Raw genomic sequence first — 21482 nt, 5'->3', positions numbered from 1 at the left:
ATATATATATATATATATATGAGGCAATTTAAACCGCTTCCGAATGTCCAACTTGGTCTCCAACATTGTGACGAGTCGTGTTCCAGAATTTTTAACACCTTTATTGAGAAGCGGTCTGAAGGCACGTTTGTGGGGTCCTAGTTTCTTCCATGATGCTAATCTGAGGTCTTAGTTTCTCTTACGTTGGTTAATATCGGACTTTTGGCCCTTCCCTATTTCAGGCCAGGCTTCAGCTAACGGTTGATTAATTTGTTTGGGATGAGATTTTCAGCTACTCTTGTCAAGTGACCCAACTGGAGCAGGCGATTTTTGGCAGATTGAATTTTATTCCAGCAGCCTGACATATACCCACATTTTTCTGATATGTTGAAGCATAATTCGTTGGGAAAAGCAACAATGAATAACTGATACCAGGCTAAACGTTTCGGGTCATTATTGAGCGTCGGATCATATGGGAGATTGATTTTAGGGGATCCACTTGAATTACGGTAGAGCAATTCAAATTCTGACAAGTGATGGACAAACAAATTTGGACTTTAACTGGAATCTGGTGAGAATTTTAATTAGCAGCACATCAATGAACTAGCGGTGATCGTTAAGACAACAAGGAAATAAAAAATGTACCTGCACTTTGCCCGGGATGTATTTCAGCGGACAAGCTTAAAAGAAATAAGAAATTTGTCATTTGGTGTGAAATTATGAGCTCTATGGAATATGCAGACAGGAAATATTGGTTTATCGTGCGTTCCAAGTGACTACTAGCTGCACGTCAACACCTTCATCAGGAAAACCAGGGTTCAACTAATTTTTGATATGGTGCTAGCGTAGGTGACGTTAACCCTTTCTGAAATACAGTACAGCAATAAGCACGGCATCACTCCAAACACACTAGTTGTTTCAGCATCTGCTCCTGGACTATCAGCCCCTAAATGGTTTGTTAGGGTGTAGACATATCCGGACTACGACTAGATATAACTGGGTTGGGATGAATACGCTGTGGTCGTTTGAGAGTGCAAAAGATCTCGGCAACACTACTTAGTATGATATTGATTTTGTCGTTTTTCAAGCACTCGCGAAATTTGCCATGGTACCGCTATTTGTAGCACGAGAGTTCGAACGTATGAATAGAAATTGACGATTGTCCGAGCCGGAAAGTTTCCCTTCGGTAAAACGTAAGTTTGGTCTGCGCACAAAAGTCGTCACATAGTTTCATCGCAATTTGGATGCCGCGAAGGCATACAGCTGATTGGCTCGCATACAACTCCGTGTTAATCGATTAATCCAGCTAAGGGTAGGGTGATTTACCGGTCTGTCATCACGTCACTTGATTTTTCTTTAACCACACAATTGCTAGCCGGCGACTAGATACTTTGGGAATGAACAGTCGGGGATAGGGAGGTGCCTGGATAAGTGAGAGTTAGAATGTTCGTATACAGTTCATTTGAACTTTGGTTCGAGCTTACCACTGGGAGAGACGAAATCGCAGCACATGAGGAAAACGTGTGCCCGAACTTCTCTCCCCACGTTGTTGAAGCAAGAGTACCAAGCTCAATTTTGCCCTGCCATTGCGGACCACGGCTCTTGTGCACAATGACAATAAGTAAGCCACTATATCCTAAGGTGTAGTGCACCAAATCGCCGAATATTTAAGAGTAGTTAGCATTACGATATTCGTTCAATTTATTGTGAAGAAAGATAGAGGCTTTTGGTAGGATATTGAGTTGAAAATGATGATGAATATGTGTTTCAATTGGTATTCTCTTGAGCATGTATTTAACATCGTAATAATTAGCAAATGGGTGAACAGTCTGATATTCGAATAAGAAGTTTGATTAATGAAAACCCGGTGAATATGCCGAACTGGAAAACCTCAAGGAGTGTGGAACTCGTAGGGGACTGTTAAATAATTTTCTTCAAAATTGTTTAAGTAGTGTTTGATCAGGAGAAAGATCACTGTCCCGTTTTATCCGTAAAATGAGCCAAGAATGTACACACAACCTTCGGACAAACAAATTTCTAACGACAACCCTGTGCTTGATTATTCGTTTTTCTCGACGAAAGTTGAATCGCTAGAGGTTAACGCTAATCCCTAAAGATTTTTCAGCGGCTATATTAGTGAGTGTAGTGGATAGTAGAGAAAAAGGGAAACTATTCTTTTTTATTTTATGAATGTTAGAGGTGTACAGTGCAAGCAATTCTGAGCTGCTACGATCGGGCGTAAAATAATCATGTTGAAGCTAATCAAGAATTCCAGTAGAGATCAAAACTTCGGACTGTGTATGCAAAGCAGTCAGCACACTGGCATCAACAACATCCTTCTCACATCACTAAGACCCAAAAAGTACCACAAGCTTTAGCATGTGAAGCCGTATGTGAATGACGCATATTGCCATACGTTGGTATTTTTAGTAAAGTCGTATGTTGGATTTTATGAATAGTTTTCAGTCCATCAATATGAACGTGACTGCTATATAAGGAAGCCTTCTCCAAATGGAAACAACTATCCTACAATGAAAGTTGTGATGCAACACACTGCCTTACTCTCCGGTCTTACTAATGTTATTCTAGGACCTTACAACTACCCGATTATTTGGGTACATTCAAAGCATCTAGTTGAAACAAATTTTGATTGTTGGGTGTAGCCGAAACACTTCTGAAATGAGAGCTGATACGCTCGGTGTTAACCACCTGTGATCGCAGTGACCATTACTCGGCGGCAAGTTCTGGCGCAGATTTAGATATCCACCTTAAGAGTTAGTATAAGGAACAAATTCACCAGGGCAGCGCATACAGAGCACTTTGTTTTTGAATCAGGAGTAAACGGAATCTCAGCTGAATCTCTCGTTAACGTCTCCATTCAGTTGCATATGCTGCACCAATGCACTTCATGTGTTACGTGGGTCTTTGTGACCTGCAGTCTGAAAGAAAGCTTAAGGATTTTGTGCTGAGTTGCGAGATGCAACATTTTAGTTCAATGCCTCATAGTTGTCATATCTTCCGAACGGTTTTCGCAAACGAATGATAAAAGTGGATCTTTTGAATCTTTGAAGACGGAAATTTCATAATGAACCTGTGTCCTCTAGTCACCATTATTCAGAAACTAGAGGCTTGTTTCGTGTATCCCAGAATGCTTTGCGTAGCTGAACGTGTGTAAGGAAATCGAAACACCCATTCTATGCATACAATAGAGGTGATACGGAAACCAGTTTATTCACCGTAATGGCCATACAAGCAATTTATACACTACCTCAGCATCAAAAGTGACATCCTACTTCCCCCAGCCGAACCCAATACAGCCTCGTGGAACACGTAATCCTCGGTGGCTCTCAGGTTACAACACAATGATACCTCGTGGTATGACGAAGTCACAGATATTATACATGCAGGCAACTCACGGGAGCGCTGAAGAACTCATATGAGAATCTCTGAATGCTGTATCTTGCGGGTGTTCCTCAGAGCTGAGACAGACTAACGTCACGTCCTTCCTTCACTACATTTTAGAGAACCTCGTCTCTCTACAATTAGTCTCCGATTCACAGGTAGTGTCAGTGTTGTTACTTCTCTGCGTAAGCAACATGTGGCACTATCTGTATAGACGGCACCCGCCCCAATCACCGACTTGATATTAATATCAGAAGTCGATTGCGAACAAAGCTCAAGAAGACCGCCAATAACAAAAAAAATAGAGATAGCACTCGAATGTAACTAATCGAAGGTCGATAAGGCAAAAGATGGTTACACAGTTTAGCGACGTAAGAGAAATGGAGGAATATAGACGGTAATTTTGCTGGTCAGCTAAATTTCTTGGGTACTTTGTGTTGAAGAATAGGAAGCGGAACTAGGGCGGTGAAGATGAGCAGAAAGACAAACAATCCAGGGCTCATTTCAGGTACACAGAATTTACACCCAATTTTAGCGACAGAAATAATAAGCCGAGCCACAGACGGCGCGGTCGTTCATCGTGTCTCTAAGAACCTTGATAGCGACGAAACAGCAGGCGAGTACGTGACTGTTAAACGACGAAATTCGTCGGCGAAATAATCTAGGTGTATTCTTACAACCATGTTCTTCAAAGCTTTAGGGCACGTGGCTCCGAATGTCGGACGTCACAATATTTATTGAAGGCGCGGCAACGCCACTGATGTACGCAGGAAACTAGCTCTGTCCAGGCCTTAACTTCCAACCCCTCACTTGATGACGTAAGGAAATAACAAAACGAAATCCACCATCCCACAAAGAATCAAATCTAAATTAAGGAACCCTCTGTAAAGCCATTGTATCGGGGACTGTAACCTGGTGCACAGGACGCGCCTTTTCTCTTTTGTTATAAAAAACCTCCAAAATATACTCCTGACATCCCTTGGATCAATCACTTCATTCCTTATCACTGGATTTCATGCGACAGACTCGTCTGGAATTGGTAACATCGAAACCTTGTTTGTTTGAGTTCTGCATCTACGCAAAGTTTCTGAAGTCGGTAGGAAGAACACAATTATTAGCTTGGTTAGGCTCACTGATATCACGAAATCCCGACTGAAGTCTAGGGGATGGCGTCATTTTGCCACCATCACCATTCCAAAGATTCCGCGGCTGATGGAATTCTCTACAAGCTATACATGGGAAACCGTTATTTACGCCCCGTACTGGTACTGGCATCCATATTCTTCCATGGAAGCCGGTGGCTTGCAATTTGACCTCCGTCTTATCTATTTTTACCACAAAATTTGTTGACTGGGGTCTCTAAAATTCCATATATTTCATAGCTTAACAACCAAATCTGATTTGATTTATTCTCGCTAACGAACTCACATTCACCAAAGATAGTACAAGATTTCGCTCAAACGACACTTCATCCCTCATGGATATAATTTTTACCGCCCAGAAAATTATGAATGAGACCCCTTGGAAAGATAAATCACGCATTTCTTTCATTCAGATCTGTCGGTTCCACACACTGCTCTTGGCTTTCTGACGTAGAGTTATAAACAACCTAAAAATCTTCTCCAAATATTGAATGGATTTATTTGGCAACGAAACTTACCAAGCTTACCAACACGTTGGCATGCAAAGAAAATGAAAAATAGTTTGACTTGCAAATAAATTTGGTTTTCACGAGACACTCAAATGAATCTCTTGTCTATGATATTCTACAACTGAATGTGCTTCACACAGGCCGCCTCATGATTCAGTTGACACGATGTTCGAGATATCGCAGTACATTTTCATAAAGAGAACTTCTCACAAGGTTGCTGAAAACTCTCCGACATCCCATGACCGGTTAAGACTTTCTTGGGGGTTAAATAGGTAGGCGCAGTTCCCTAGTTTCTGTCGGCCTTATGATCTACTTGAACCCAGTTTGCAATGTTTTCGAGAAATACACTCATTTGCAAATCAATTTGGTTTTCACGAGAGGCTCAACTGAATCTCTAGTTTATGATATTTGAATTTATGCTACTTATGCAATTTGGGTTCAAGCAGAACATAAGGTCAACGGAAACTCGGGGACTGTGCTTACCTGATGAGCCCCAAGAAGGGCGAAACCGGTCGTGGGCTGTCGAAGAAGTTTCAGCAACCTTGTGAGTAGTTTCCTTTATGAAAAATATCCTGTCTTAAGTTTCAATGCATCAAGCCTGGAAACGAATACTGAACTAAAACTGTGTCTGGGTGATTACCTTATCATGCCCACAGGCATAAAGTTGAACGACCAAGAAAGCTAGTGCTTATACATGACTCAGAAGATAGTGCTAGTTGTGGTATCAAGAAAACATGACCTCATGATCAATTGTAATTTGAGGACTACTTTAAGGGCTACATTTCACGACCTTTATTGATAGATTAACATGTGTAAACAGATGAAAAGATTATGATGGGCCACAAATCTGAAGGCGATAATTCTGGTGTTTAAGCCCGTGTGACCGAAAAAAATAGTCAATATCAACCACTATGATATTGATCAGAACGAAGTTCATCACGTAGTCCTTTCTTCCAAACGGCTGAAGGGTTTAATTACAATTTACGCGATACTACCAATGCCCTTGGGTTGCAGTGTGCAACAATTTTCGCTCCAGAGCGTTGAGTAGTTCCCAGAACGATTTTCATCAACCGGCAGATAAACAAATTCATCTTCACCTACTGTGGTCAAACGTACGTTCTCTGTCGGGTATTTTCCCTATCAACTTTGTGCTTCACATTCAAAACAGTGAGCAAAAGCCAAACCCGACGGAGGGCCGGGCATCGATAATATTCACCCTAATCTACTTATGCGAATCTGTTTAGTTACCTATCAGTTACTTAACAGTAGCAACGGTGTGGAGAGAGTGAGAATCGTTCGGTATGACCCATCAAGCCATCGGCCCATAACACTGCTTCCGGTCAGATGTAAGTTGATAGGATCCATAAGCGAGGACGGCCTAGCCGCCTATATGGAGCTAAGAATCCCGTTGCTTGACACACTACTGGCTTTGGATAAAACTCGACCAGCGCACGAGAGAGCGCGATGGCGAAAGTTGGGGATATCATACAGATAGATTTCTCCAGTGTTTGAGAGTTAACCATGATATCCACCTACGGAAGCAAGGGCCCATATTATCATGAATTGACTGCTTCAAAGGATACGAAAATTACCGTACATAACTCCTCTGTTCAGTTCGTGCATGGATAAGTAGAATACCCACCAAACCGAGTGCGGTGTCATCCAATGTACCACGATGATCTAGGTTTTTTCATTCATCTCCATCCAGTCGCCAGTCCACAGAAGCCACAAGATATGGTGTCCAAAGTGAGCACTTCACAAACCTACCCTGCTGCAGTATCACATGAAACAGACGCAACGGAGTGCTGAAAAATTAGTTCCAATACTCCGACATAATATTTTATATCCCTAGAATTTTGGTGGCAACCTGTCACACAAGACTACAAGAGAGGAGGGCTTGGACGTTGCGTTGTCTGATCACAAATGCATATTTGTTTTCCACCTAAGACGACACCTCTTGAGGACCGTAGATAACTCCTGTAACCTCAAATGTTGCCATTTCTTATCTCCTGTACGTGTTTTGAAGTTCTTTGAGCTGCAAGTTGCTTCTGCCCCCATTGATTGTGCTTAAAGACCAACAAGACACCTTTTCAGAATTAATTTATTGAGAGAACATTTGATTCACTGAAAGTATGCATAAATCTACCGTATTTATACTCGTAAACTCAGTACCTGGTCTCAACCGGCGTAACACTCTTTACCCTGTGGAATTTCAATAAGTTCGTAAGCTTAATTATTTTATTTATCAGAATCTATCTACCTAAAACATCTGACAACCGAAAACTGTCTACCCGTTAGTATTTACGCGAGCCACTGTGAACGGTAATCTGCGCTCAATTGCCGGATGCCGAGTTTAGTAAAAGTTATGGTTTTAGTTTTCATCAAACATACCACAATGGTAAACCTGGTTCAAGTCACAAAAGATAAGCAATGTGTATTCACGTGTTTCCTCTGCGTGGAACACGTCTACTGGTTGTTAACATGGTGTGCTGTAGTGGCACAAATTTGCTTCTAAACACAGTAGTAATACCGAACTTCGGTGAAATGATTGTACAAGATCCATTTGGAAACCGCCTAGAGGTCTAAGCACAGCTCTATTACGCATTGAATTTGAGATTGCTCACTGCTGCACACAAGTTTGTAGCATATTTACTAGCTAGTGAAATTAAGTAGACTTCGTGTGTGTAGGATGAGGAGTGTGGGAAACTGGAGTGCAAGGTGACATTTTACTAGGTACGCCTAATATGTAACATGTTGACAAGAGCTTCTAGTAAAAGTAACTTCCTATTTCAGAACCCATTCTCACTTCGATCTTCTTGGATTCACACAACCGCGGGAAAGCTATATTGGATAATCAGTCATCACCAAATCCCTCAGATTCAAATATTTTACTTGAGCATTTTCCATTGAAAGAGAAGATTTCTGCTCTCTGGTCAGATCAGGAATAACTTGAAAAGCACAAGTTCCGAACGTCAGTCGAAGACAAAACAATCAAGTTCTGAAAAGAAAATTCATATATGAATGACACACCTGGTCGTTCTACTTTCCTGGTAAGTTGTGGTTGATGCCGACATTCATAATTCGGAGTACTCAAAACTAATAACCGTTGGTATGAACGAACAGGAGTGTGAAATGCTCGTACAATGCAACGGATTATGCCTTCCATACAAAAACTGCCTCGTATATCATTTTCTGAGGGTCTCGATCTGGTCAACTCGTGTTTCGATATTGCGTCTCGTTTAGACCATAACAACACACCAGTACACAAAAGTCTGAATCTATCTGATCACATGGCAGTGACTGGTCTGACAAAAGACTATGAAGGTAGCGATCAAACTAAACCGGGAACACAGCAGAAGTGCTTTGACCTGATTAATAAAGTTTTAAAAAATGGGCACGTTTCATCGAAATCTGTCACTAGGAAACAGCACCATGGGGTGATCTCATTTTCATCTCTCTGACCAGATCGTCAGCTAAACTTTCCCTGAAATTCGCCAAATGCTACAATTAAACAGGCACTTCTATCAGTTCCCAGTAGAGATATGAAAAACATGGTTGATTGTGTAATTTCGTCGTGAATTTCAGAAGGTATTGCCTGCAACCCGATTGCTTTACACTGAAGATTAGAGTACTCCGGTAAAATCATGCTGGTAGTCAATAAGAATAACAACATTTCGGAAGAAACATAACTTACGGCCAGGATTCGGAAAACTTCGTAGTTTGTGCCAAAGTGGGATTCGAGAGAAATCTTTGTCGGAGTTTTCTCAGCTATATTTAATGCGTTTTACCCAATGGCTAAAAGTGCCAGTCTTTTCACCCAGTAAACAAGAATTCATCATCCACATCCGAAACAGCTTCAATGACTAACGGTAAAAATCCGCAGTATTTTTGAAAGAGGCTGTTTGACGTATCCTTGCCAAACCACCAAGCAGAAACTGTTATTTATCCACCGGGGAAACCCTCTGATCTTGAAAGGGCCTGTGTTCACTTATATTTGTTCATTGCCAAAAGCTGAGACGATCTGCATGTATGCTGACAGAAGAGTACTGTATTAGTAGGTCATATCAAGATCGCATGCTATCTGCTGGTTCACCGATCGTCTTGCCCCCATTAAATAAACAGTAGTAAACGGATGAACAAATGTCACCAAGAGGATGCGGAAATAGCTCATATGCTTTTCAGATACTAACCTTTGCTTAGGAAGAGATCGACTTCAAAGGAGACTAACTTTAATCAGTTCGTTGAGGAGTTTCCTCAAAAGAGCTACAATCGCAATACTCTAAGCACAGCAGTTTTCTGCCCTAAACATTTCCAAAAAAGGTATTTGAACATGGGGCTACGGATCCTTACAGAAATAGAATAAATACCTCTGTAGGAGTAACCAATGATAACATCATCGTTATTACTTGAAAATTCAAAAAAAAATTCAAAGCACAAAGCAAACTACCTCCGGTTCAAATTTGCTTGTCTGTCAAACTACTGGTGACAGCAGAACGTAGTACTACACTGCTCATAATTACACAGAGGTTTCCATTGGGCTGCTTCGTATCTTGAATTTTAGTTAGAAATTGTTTATTTAGAATCAGTTCAACATTATGGACATACTGTCCTCTTCCCGAGATAGCTATGGACACAACGTAAAAAGTTCGCAATTTGTATTATCATGAATCTATAACCAAAATTTAGTCACAAAAAAAGTATTTTAAAAAACGTGGTTAAGAATAAATCAAAAGTCACAACAGTTAGGAATGGATATATAAACAAACGTTCTGAAAAACAAGTACAAGGCACTTTGTAAAGTCAAAATGATCTGTCATAAAGAATAAGCAAAAGTGATCAAAAGCTTTCGAGCTGTTGAGATAGACCACTCGAAAACGAGCGTGATAATTTAATTCACTTCGCATCTTCTGCACCCTGGCGACTACGTTTGCGCCTCAGAGTATTCTCCATGACAATCACTGGGACTTCGGTGCACATGGATATGATAAGGGCCATAAGTTGAGATAGAAGCCATACGGCAAGAAAAGTGAAGAACTGCGGGAGGAAAAAAATCATGAAGAGTGATATGTATGAGAAAATGGACACTAGAAAACAACCCGATTGATGTAATGACCAGGGGACGTACCACAATATATCAGTCTCTGAGAGGCAGTCAAACTCAGTGACGCTTCGTGCACCCGTTTACACCGGAAAACCACCCCCGAAACCATCAATGTGTGACTCATCTTGTCTGCTACAGACTATCTTGTGGATGTAGTTTCTAACTTTGTTAGGTATTCTGCAGGAGCTCCAAAAACCACATGAGTTAGGGTCTATTACCCAAGGCAAAGACTGGATGAACTAGGGGTACTAACATAATATCAGTGACAGAAAGCAGCTGGAACCATTCACTAACCAAGAGACAACACATAGTGGCAGCTGGAGATTACACTTGTTTCTTCGAAAAGTATGAGTCTCGGAATAGACCACTTCTGAAGACTTCACGTGAATGGCGATTTATCCAGCTGTACTGTCATTTAATCAACAGTTAAATGTTTAGATGAAAATTCAGAGGTACAGGCGCCATATCTGTCAACAATATCCCTTGCTTATTTCAGCTTGGAACCATGTAGTACTAATCATAACAACCCTCCATAGGCATTAAGTGGTATAGCGGCTATCCTCGTTGCTATCTAAGAAGAAGAAGGATTTGCGGCATCGGTTATTTCACCGACCAGTAACTCACATATTGATATTTGTTAAATTAGTACAAAAAAGCGGCGGGTAGAGGACATACTCCTAACGACCCTCCCTCAATTTTCCTCAAGGAAAGCTATATGATGGCTCAATAACAGTTTCCGCTAGCTTTGAGCTCATTAGAAGGGCGTGGACTCCAAAATTCCCTCGGCATATTTTCCACGTTGTCTGGTAACTTCAGATTTCTCCCTCTTTCCTGTTACTTCCGTAATTTAACACGGTATTCTTCCTTTGTTCCTACACGGTAATTCGCGTCAGTGCGTGGTACCGATGCATAGCTGTCAAAGGGAGGATGGAAGTCTGCAAGTTAAGCGTAAACCCTAAAATATCCCTTTTCGCTTACATGCAATCGTTTCATTGTAACACGAGACTCCATGAGACGGTTTGCAAAACTTTCGGATTAAGATTTCTTTTCCTAATGACCAGAACGTGGAGGATAACGTTAAGCCATGGAACTAAATTTGTACACTCATAGAGCGCCATCAAATTTATTTACACATAACTCACGACTATGTACTAAATAACTTCTAGCTACGACGTAACAATGAATGCATTGTTTCTGTTTGTTTGGCTTTTAGCTGATATCACAACACCAGTGGCATACTGTACACCAGAAAACTACGCACCACAAATGGCACACACCAGTGCACTTCACATCCATCACATTATCGTCTTTATGAATACTTTACGCGCACCGAGTTGAAGCTACTATAAGACCTGAGAAGGCAGGCCGAATAACAACACAGCATCACAGACTAAACCACGTGACTTTGTAACAGCACTCCAGAAACCGAAGTTACCCGCACACTTCCTGAATTGGTTGGGTGATTTCGTGTTGTTTCTGATCTTCTCATGTACAAACACACATAGCTACATCTGAGAGGATGTCACGAAACTAAGGAAGCCTAAGAAAACACTGAAACGGGAATGTCGAAAGAATATGTGATCGAAGACCAAGCAGCTGCTTTAAACGTTGCAAAGCTTGGCGAGTGTGTGGATAAAACTTGTTAAAATTTAATGGCAGTACACACCAATGTACGCTCACCAAAAATGTATTGTCCATATGTGCCGCTTCACTTCGCGAAAATCCGTAGTACATTATGATGATAGGATGAATCAAGTAGGCACAGTAGGTCAACCGAGCCAGCACTCGAAAGCCGGCGAAGGTGAGTAGAGCATTAACGGCGGCTTGAAGAGTGACAATCGATATAAACAGAAGGGGAATAGGAGACAAGACTATCCATCTGGTAAAGTTCAAACAATATCCTTTGAGTGGCACGGTGAATTACAACACTGGCCAGTAATAATGCAAAAAATCTGCAGTAACTATATTCATCGTTCTTCTATGGTGTAGACATAACCTAGAAATTGGCAATGTGTCGACGAAATATTGGTAACACGAAGGTATGTTTGGTTCTTAATCGGCAGGCTGTTGACTTTTTCGCCAAGCTTGGCAATTGGTTTACAAACTTCTCGTCACATGACGAGGGTACATTTCTTGGTGCGCGATAACTTTATAAACAATGCCACTTTTAAGTGACTTTTAGAGGCCGATGGCGAAGAAAAACAACAGCACAGTCTTTTTCACTGCAGGGTTAGTAACCCTGGTCTGAGAGATAGTGTTTGAAGCATCCGGTCGTCTATGCGTTCCAAAAACCCACGGAATTGTTTCGAACCAAAGCGGGAAATACGGTGACCTCTTGTAGGGACCACTAGTGAATATAGTCAAAGTGAGAGTCTCTCTAATAGAAAATTTCATGCGTCGTCAGGTGATTCGGAATGAAATCTGTTGGATGCGTGTACATATCAGAGCATTTTTTCCTAATGGAGACCGCTCGAGACGAAGTAGAACGTGAACACTGAATATCAAGTGGAGTCGGATGGCCTATTTATTCCCGAAAGTTCATTGACTGTCTTCCTTTATTGACGTTCGTTATCCCATACTCATCGAATTGTTCGATTGCCTTTATTCAGATTTTCCCATCGCGTACAGAATAACAGCTGTGGTAGAATGTTAAATGAAAAATTCTCTGAAAAAAATTAACCTATTAGTCAACCCAACACCAAGAGGATGGGCTCCAACTTTGTAGTCACTCATCCAAATGGCACCAGTCAAAATCTGTAGGAGAGGATTATGATTGTATCACAACACTCAGACTTCAGTGGGTTTCGGGAGTATTAAAAGCCATGAGAGTTCTCGCTGTTGTGCAACATGTGCACACGATTTTTCTGCAACCATCATTTGGGTGGTTTTTTTGAGGGAAAGCAGGCAGAAGAGTTACTTTCTGAAGCCGAAAACTACGGTTTTGGAACGTTATAAAGAATCAAAAAAACGGTGCCTCGTTTTGATGTGGTAAGTTTAATGTTACTGACTAAAGACCTCAGCCAAGTATTTTGAATAAACAGCCCTAAAACAAAGCTGTCATCAAGTAACTAAATTCACTAATCCACTGAAAACTTCTGATTGTTGACCAGGAAAACTGGACTCACTACCTAAACTTAAGTGTAAATCTCACTGCCCGCTGCAATACAGCAAAGCTACGAAAACATCATTACGCAGTAAGTCCAGTTTTTAACCTTACTGGTCGTCATCGGCACACAGGAAGCAGTAGGTGGAGCCGAACCTGGCGTTCGAACTTCTTGGCTTTCTATGCTTAAACGGAAATCGATTGTTACGCCGAAAGGTGTTTAGTATTCTTGATTTATGCGAAAAGTGATCTTACTGGGTAACTGTATGGCCAAAACTACCAACGCTTTCTGACCTCTTCTATGTGCACGTATTTTGCTCATCAACAAAAATGTCGCTGGGCGGGGACGAAGAAGCCTGTTATTAGGAGGATCATCGTCCTGTGGGAACAAATTTGGGCGACCACTGCTCTCGCATGTTCATAGGATAAATAATACACTCACACGACCAATCTGCGGCACAAAGGTATATACATATGGCAATGCCGATGGACCAAACCGGCCGAGACAGAGCTGCATAGAACGAGGCTTCCAGGTTGCTCATAGGGTTTACTTCAGTGTGGAGTCGCCCGTACAATCCGAAAAGACAGCATAAGGTGAGAAAGGCTGCCGCGGCACTCGCAGCCGTTGATGTCACACATCGAACCCAGAAGCGACGACCCTGCATGGGAGAAGAATATATGCTTTTGTTTTATTAATGAAATAAATTCGGGGGTTACGTCTAACTGGAAACCAGCTGGTAAGTCGAATCTACATATTCGGCCACGAGACATCTACAGGGTTTCGTTGGTTACAGTTTCTAACACCGATTCCATAACGACACAAATAACGGGGATCACCCTCACACTGAAAGCGACGTCTTATTGGAATTAACATCCTATTCTAGGAATAGCTAACCTGCAACACATTTGATGCAAGAATGTCTCTAGCTACGTTTCGGGTTACGGTATGGTTTGTCAAGGGTCGCCATCCAGGGCTTCGGAAGTTGTCACCACGAGGTAGTTTGACGGTTAGAGCTTTCATGCTTCTTTGACAAGGCAATTTGGTTTTGCGCATGGCTGGAGAAAAATAGCTCTGTAAGATAGGCATTCCTCTGATTTGTCAGCTACTTGCCTCTACGGACATAGCTGATGGAGTGTGACTGATTCTATCCGATGACCGTATCTGCGGAGTTGACAGAATGATTTACTGTACGCGATTCAGTGTAGCCGCCCGATGTATTACCAAGGCGAAAGCTGTGGTGGTCATTACCCACCAAGTAAGGCTTGAATTGAGTCATTACATCGGATATGAATCTAATCTGATCACTCGGGGTTATCAGGTTGTTTATCGACGGCGAAATTTATCATTTTAATACCGTCATCCGTGGTCACTTCCGACGTAGGATCTTTCACAAATAAGCTAGGGAATCATGTATGGAGTAGCGAGGCAATATATCGCCCTATTCAAAACTCCCAGCTGCTTTAAAAGATGATAACATCCACCGAGGAAAATTACGTAGATCTACGGGCAAAAACAAGTGGAGAATCGGCAAACAATGAGCCAGCAAATATACATGAGTGTAATCGGCTGTCAACTGGATTTTTGCAGCATTGGTAACCATGATGTCTGGGCTGATTCGTGAACTAAACTACGAAATAAATACATGCTAAATGATGAATGCTGCATCTGTATGTCGATCAGTTGTAATCACCAAACTTTTTTTGGATACTAGACACCTTCCACACTCGACTAGACGTTAATAGCTTCGCTAATTCACATGTTAAGGGTGTGTTTAGCTGTGCGAATAAGATGCGGCAGCCATGTGCCTTGTAAACTTAAGTGGCCTTGACTAAGACACCAAAAGACAAGGAACAACATAAAAGGCAATTTTAATTGATAAGTGACAGCAGGCTATTTGCACATACGAGATTACTCTGCTAGTCACTGGAGCACAGCTCGTACGGCACAGTGACCGTAAGTGAGAGGATACTTTGAAATATGCTGAATCTTATCCACATAGACAGAACACTTCTTCACTGCTTTTCCCAATTTTCAAGGATATAACTGGTACCTGAATAGGGACTATGTCAAAAAACTGTTACGATCCAATTTTATGAAGAGATCGCACTCAGCACAGACATGTTTTCATTTAGTCATACCACAACGGTGACATATAAGCCCAACTTTACACCAGTACTTTTCAAAGTTTTGTTACGGTGAGAAGACGGCAGAGGTATGAAAACTCTCCCACAGCATGGGAACCCATAGAAGTGTCAATATCTGAAGAAAGCAGGCCACTGACGCACTGTACCAAACACGAATGACTGCACTCTATGGGGAGTTTCTGGCTGGTGTTCGAGTCGTCACGGTGTCCAAACGATCTAGCTATGGACAGGAAGCGAGTGTCATTAAAAAACACTGTGCCCGTGAATTTCTGCCACTTTTCACTGCTGGCAATCTGTAAGGTAATTTCCTGATTATTCTTTGAAAATGTTTAAACATTGTGGTGAAAACTCCTGGTCAGGAGCATCTCGATTAAAGTTTGTAATCAACCATGGTTGTAATATTCCAAACCAATTCGGAGTTCCCTACGCAACTACGCTTAGGTGTTAGTTGCTACATGCCAGTTAACGACGCTGAGATTCGGTCGAAAACAGACTGGTCTTATTAGCACCACCTACATTTGGTATGTTCTTTCGCCTGCACAACACAAACGTGTGAGAGAGTACGAAGAGTTCAGGTGCAACTGATGCGATCTGCCCTCGCGGACGTGGTCCCTGTAAACCCCTACTCCTGACTGATGGAATTGCAAGAAATTGCAGCCAATCGATGTCAGTGGCGTTCGCGTTTTTGGTTTCTTTTCAGATGGTTTGGCATGATTAAATAAAACTTACGGTTGTGTAGCAGTAAAGCAACACTTTCAAGGCTGATTTCGCTATCTCTGGGGATGATGAGACAGCAAAGCAGCAGTCGCACTACAGCGGCAACAGTGACTGGACGCCATAATTGTTTCAGAACATGGAAGAACGATATTTTCACTTCAAGTGCGGGATTTTGCGTGTTTGAATTTAGTCCACAGCCAAAGAGGACCACACAGTCAACCCAGTGTTAACGGAATCACCAGTTGAATTACACGGGTGCTTCGACCAAAGTGACTCGCAAGTTTGGACACAAATGAAACCGTTAGTAAACAATATTCCAAAGCAGAGAATAGGCTGAAAAAAGTATGCGGAGTGCGTGAATAGTTTGTAGTGATTATTGTGTGCTATGTGCAGGGGTTAAGGTAGACAAGAATTGACTGATGTGCGGCCTGTTGTTGTGAACAACACTAGTATGATGGTCGATTAAGATAGGTCAACCGCCCAGGCTCAGATAACAGAGTATAGATTCACTGCATCTGACGGTGATAGCTTCAGTCACTACAACGGTGGGGTGTCTGCTGCTAAGCACGTGATAATAATATGTAAACCATGAATGACGACACAGTGCCTGTGTCCAAGAATTTTTTCATTTTGTGTCGTGGTGGTGTGTGCCTCTAACGCGTTGGAGTATACTCCAGATGCCCATTCAACACTTAGGGTTTCATCTACCAGGGCAACGGATAGAGTTCTGACAGATACAGTCGCCTGGCCCACCAGTTTGGCGGTTAGAAACGTTACGGCAAAATGTTACTTCAAGTTTGGGCTTTGGCCAAAGAATCAAATCGTTTCGTCCGGTTTTCGGTACCGTGGCAGTGTCTCATTTCATATGCAAAATTAAAGTTTACTGACAAATGTAACTTTATGTTATGTCAGATTGCTCCAATCACTGCATCGAAAAGGACAGACAAGCAAAAGCATGACACCGCCTATCGTTCCTCATTGTTCTCCCTAGGTTCTCGTCTTATCTTGTCTGGTCTCACTCTCGCGTAGATCACAGCTGTAGGCACCTTAGTTAGACACCTAGGGAATCGACACAGTTCACACCACCGCTTAGACATGCCGCTGCGCGTTCACTATTCAGCTCTGGTCCCCCTGTTTTACTGCCGTTTTTTAGACAGATCGACCAACAAGTTTCTTTTGTGCTTAAGTTAAATACGTCATCGGCTGACATTTGCTGAGCCTCTGAAACTCAACTAAGAGATTCCGGTATTGAACACACCGTATCCTCCTCACATGGACACTTCAGACTGCGAAAATCTGGTGATCTTGCAGCTGCACGTTGGATCAGCATTGATATTGATCTAAGTGCGCGGACTGAGGCCTCACTGTTTGACTGGATGCCTGTTAACCGGCAGCTATGTACTGTTCGACCTTCCACTTCGGTAAAAAGTCGTACTGTTCAAAATGTTAGACGAATTTTATTTTCCGTGTCCGTTTATGCGTCAACAAACTGCAAAGGATTCGCTAAGAGGCACTTACTGTCGAGAAATTGCACCCTAGTGTCCACACCCGAAGCATTGATTCGCCAAAAGCACACTGGGGTAAGTCTAGTTTGAACGCAAGATACAGTGGCACTGATGAACGCGCAGTATGATATTGTGTTGATCACCAGTCACGTATCATTAGTACCGGCTTCAGAGGCGATCGACACCACTGTGTTACACTTCAACCCCCCACAGCTTTGCGGCCCTGGAGATCATAAGACAGTTGAGCGGCACTATGTACTACTAGTGTATTACCGTCAGTGACCATAGCGTTAATGTTACGACGTGAACCACACAAAATGTATGCTTAATAACAGTGCTATTTCTCTCAGTGGCTTCAGTGCAGGTTGTCAGTAGTTCACGTTGCCCTGTCTTGGGTTCTTGAATCCCTATTGCTAATTCCGTTCCTGTAAAGGAATGTCGATGTAATGATACAAGGCAAAGTCATTATGGTGCCTAGAATCAGGCAAAGAAAGGCTAACCTGACCATGAGAGGGAGAATGCAGAATTACTGCTACTTAAGAATTAGGACTGGTCACAATTTACATGCCTGTTCTCCGTACATAATTACTTTAAGTTACAGATAAAACAGTAAGACAAATTGCATTTGCAAGAAAATAATCTATATTCGGATAATTACTAAAGATAACTTTTTCAGTTATCTTTTGGGATCGGACTCAAACTAGCGCACCATTAAAGACGGATAGATTAATTTTTTCGCCATACCCTGAGACGTCTGCGCAGGAAGTGTAGTTCAAATTATGCTAAGTGAGCCAGTTTAGAAGAATGAAAATAGACCTACATCTTATGAGAAACTAAGTTATGCGTAGGCTTTTCAAGAAGGAAACAAATTATTTATTTGCAACGGTAGGTCATCCTTACAGCATTTGGGTTCCAATTTCTTATTGTTCAAGTAGGCTGACATAATATGCACTTTAGTGATGCGGTCGCAAGCCATTATCCAACAAATAACCTACAATGAGTCGTCTTAGAACGACAAATAATAGTCGAAGTTATGAACTGGATGACATGAGCAAATCACCAACTTTTAGAGCCTGCACAGTTCTGCAGTTAGCTGCAGTGTGTCCAAACAGCGAGCGCAGCGTAAACGAATCAGTTTTTGTAAGTTTTGAACAAATTAATCTTTGATCAGAACAAATGTACCACCGAAATTGTCTGGGTATTTTTTCTCCAAAGCTCTTACGGCGACGTTTGTTGCCCCCTACTCACTTTACGTGATAATTTCGTCCTGCAGTAAAGAGCTGTCGAACCACTCAAAAGCCCAGATGCAATCGCTGAAACGACTACGACAGTAAAATATAACTTTCCCTAAAGGGGGATTTCCTAAGTTATTACCGACGATGTTCCACTAGATTGGCGCGTACTGTTTCCAAATTGCAGTTCAGGATCAACTGGTTAAAAATGGGAACATTTAAACCATTGCTGCGGCTCATAAAATACGACGGTACACGAAGCAACTCCGTCTAGTTTGTCAACAGTTTATGGCAGAGCTATCAGTTGAAACAGCCACTCACCCACTGCTTTGTACAGCAGGGCAAGCAAATTCTTCTTCTGGCAGAACACTAATCCTGGTCAAACAAGACGAGTGTACAATTTGTACATAAATCATTGCCGTCAGCCTCATCTTTTTCATCTTTTCTTCACAATAAGGCTTTGAAATAAATAATCACTGTACAGCAGTGGGGCATCACTGTTGGGCACTGTTGAGCATCAATGCGCAACACTGATGTCATGCTGTCCACGACGATGATGACTGAAATTGTACTGTTGCGTCACTATCCAACTTTTGCCCAAAAGATGAACAACCGAAAAACTCATTCCAAGATAGCTTGTGGTACGATTAATTGGACAAAGTACATTTGTACAATGACGTTTGTGGGCGAAAATTAGGAAGGGAAGGCTGTACTTCATATGGGGGAAGTCATGATCCAGAAGAACGATATCTTATCTGCAATACGAAGCAGCCTGAAAATCTAGAGGCAGAAAAAATGGTTACTGGGTCACTGTGTAGTATGAAGCCCCCTATGGAATGATGTTTTATATACTTTTTCCATCAAGTACCAGTAAGGCATAGCCGTAGACAATAAATGAATCAGAGAGTACTTACCGTTCCTTTGATTGGACGGTAGTACAACCACCAGCCAAGAATCATCCCGATTGCGTAGCTTCCCCATCTTGCATAAGCTGCCGAGTATAGATGCTCCATGCTTTTCCTGAAAGGCAGAAGGGCGGGAACGCTCAAAGTTCCAAATGTTGAGATAGGAAAGCAAATGCGCGCTCATAAAATTAGGAACTTTAGGAAGTTGGAAGCGACTGGCTTCGATTGGGACAATTTACACTACTCTAGTATAAGTGAGGTGCGCGGAAGAAACAACTAGATGCCGAAAGTGAAGATCACTCCAACTGCATTTTTGGCCCACAGTTCGGATCTGCTACTAGTGGGAAAATTCAGCCACGGACTGCAGATAGTTATTGAGGCAGTGATCTATCTATGACACTGATGTTACGCTGTCGATAATGTTATAATTAGGTAAACATAACGACAAGGTGGTATCCTTGGGGTCCTTCTTATTTCCATTCAGTCTTTATCTGCTATCATAAGGATGTTCTACGAATTCCGTGGAATGGAAGAATTCTGATCTAGATAGTACCTAATTCCAACCGAGATTGCCGATTAATATTCTAAGTTGGTTTACTACTGTTGTGACATTTGAAACGACTTTACAAGTCTTTATCCAATGGTGCTTAAACGTGGCAAATCCTGCCTACTTTCAGAATAACTATTCAAATGTATTGCAGTTATAAATGCTGGTGTAGCACTACAGCTATTAGACACGCTAATGTGCATAAAGAAAAGAACCCACAAGGCCGAAGTATCGTACATAAGTGACGACAGACCTTACGGAATCCAGTGTAATGGTTCCTGAGATATTGTCACGAGATTACAGTCTGTGTACGAAAATAACCACTTGCTGATTTTTAGTGTATGACCTCGAAAACTAAAAGTGTCTCATAAAGAAGACTAACTCGCCAGTCTCAGCTGAATTGGCCAGTGTTTTCTAAACGAAAAGAGTTATCTAGGGACAAAGTCTGTTTGTGCTGGTTCACCTTAATTAATTACCTAATGAATATAGTTCCATGAACATGGCTGTAGGATTTTTGATTGTCTGACAGTGTAACAATGGATACTCCTGATGAAGACGCAAGTAGTTTGGCTTGATGTTCAAGGTCAGTCCCGCATCTAATGAAAGGTGAAGTTTATTACAAAAGTTGTGGAAGTGACTTCCAGTGTTAGTTTATTCTTGTGCAATAGTCAATGAGTATCCGGGATAGTCCAAGAGGGCCAATGAGGATGTCCAGTTTTTCAAGATTATGTGCATATGAGATGTTTACTTTCCTGCTTAATAACTTGTAACTGCTCAGTTCGTGTTTGTTGATGAATGACCTCGATGCAAGGGGTTGTCCTCCTTTCAAAATTAGTCTCACAAATAAGAGACCAGACGCTCCTAGAGGAAATGGCCAGTTATCTGAGTAACTGGCATTATATACAGATAAAAACTGTTATGCTGAGCTACATTAATACGCTAACCAATGAATATAGTTCCACGAATATGGCTGTATGATTCTTTGGTTGCCTACCGGTAGCATCATGGTAGTTCTTATGTCAAAAACGTGAGCACAAACACGTCTGACCTCTCATCCTACATGTCCACGAGATTCCATATCTCTGCAAGAATGTGTAACCCTTTTACGAGCTTCGGCAACATGAAAGATGTTTGCGGTTAAAATGTCGAACAAATGGGTAAATTTGCTACCCTGAAGAACGTTGGTAGCTCAGGT

The 21482-nt window shown here is 41.8% G+C and overlaps 2 protein-coding genes across 2 annotated transcripts in view; one reads left to right on the top strand and one right to left on the bottom strand.

The window, feature by feature from the left end:
* The window catches only part of T265_07526 (hypothetical protein), a gene marked incomplete at both ends in the record, with an annotated part of 51111 nt that overhangs the window by 5635 nt on the left and 23994 nt on the right, over nucleotides 1–21482 (top strand). The window lies entirely within an intron of this gene.
* T265_07527 (hypothetical protein) overlaps nucleotides 9708–21482 on the bottom strand; it is a gene marked incomplete at both ends in the record, with an annotated part of 34909 nt that continues 23134 nt past the window's right edge. Inside the window, 4 exons of the mRNA XM_009173072.1 lie at nucleotides 9708–10066; nucleotides 11814–11956; nucleotides 13679–13895; nucleotides 19750–19855. Of these exons, the coding sequence (XP_009171336.1) occupies nucleotides 9926–10066; nucleotides 11814–11956; nucleotides 13679–13895; nucleotides 19750–19855 (607 nt within the window). The remainder of the gene's footprint in view (nucleotides 10067–11813; nucleotides 11957–13678; nucleotides 13896–19749; nucleotides 19856–21482) is intronic.

Source organism: Opisthorchis viverrini (genome assembly GCF_000715545.1).
Source record: "Opisthorchis viverrini unplaced genomic scaffold opera_v5_172, whole genome shotgun sequence".
Taxonomy (NCBI): Eukaryota; Metazoa; Platyhelminthes; class Trematoda; order Opisthorchiida; family Opisthorchiidae; genus Opisthorchis; species Opisthorchis viverrini.
Note: the sequence above shows the minus strand (reverse complement) of the source record. Positions and strands in the feature narration are given on the sequence as shown.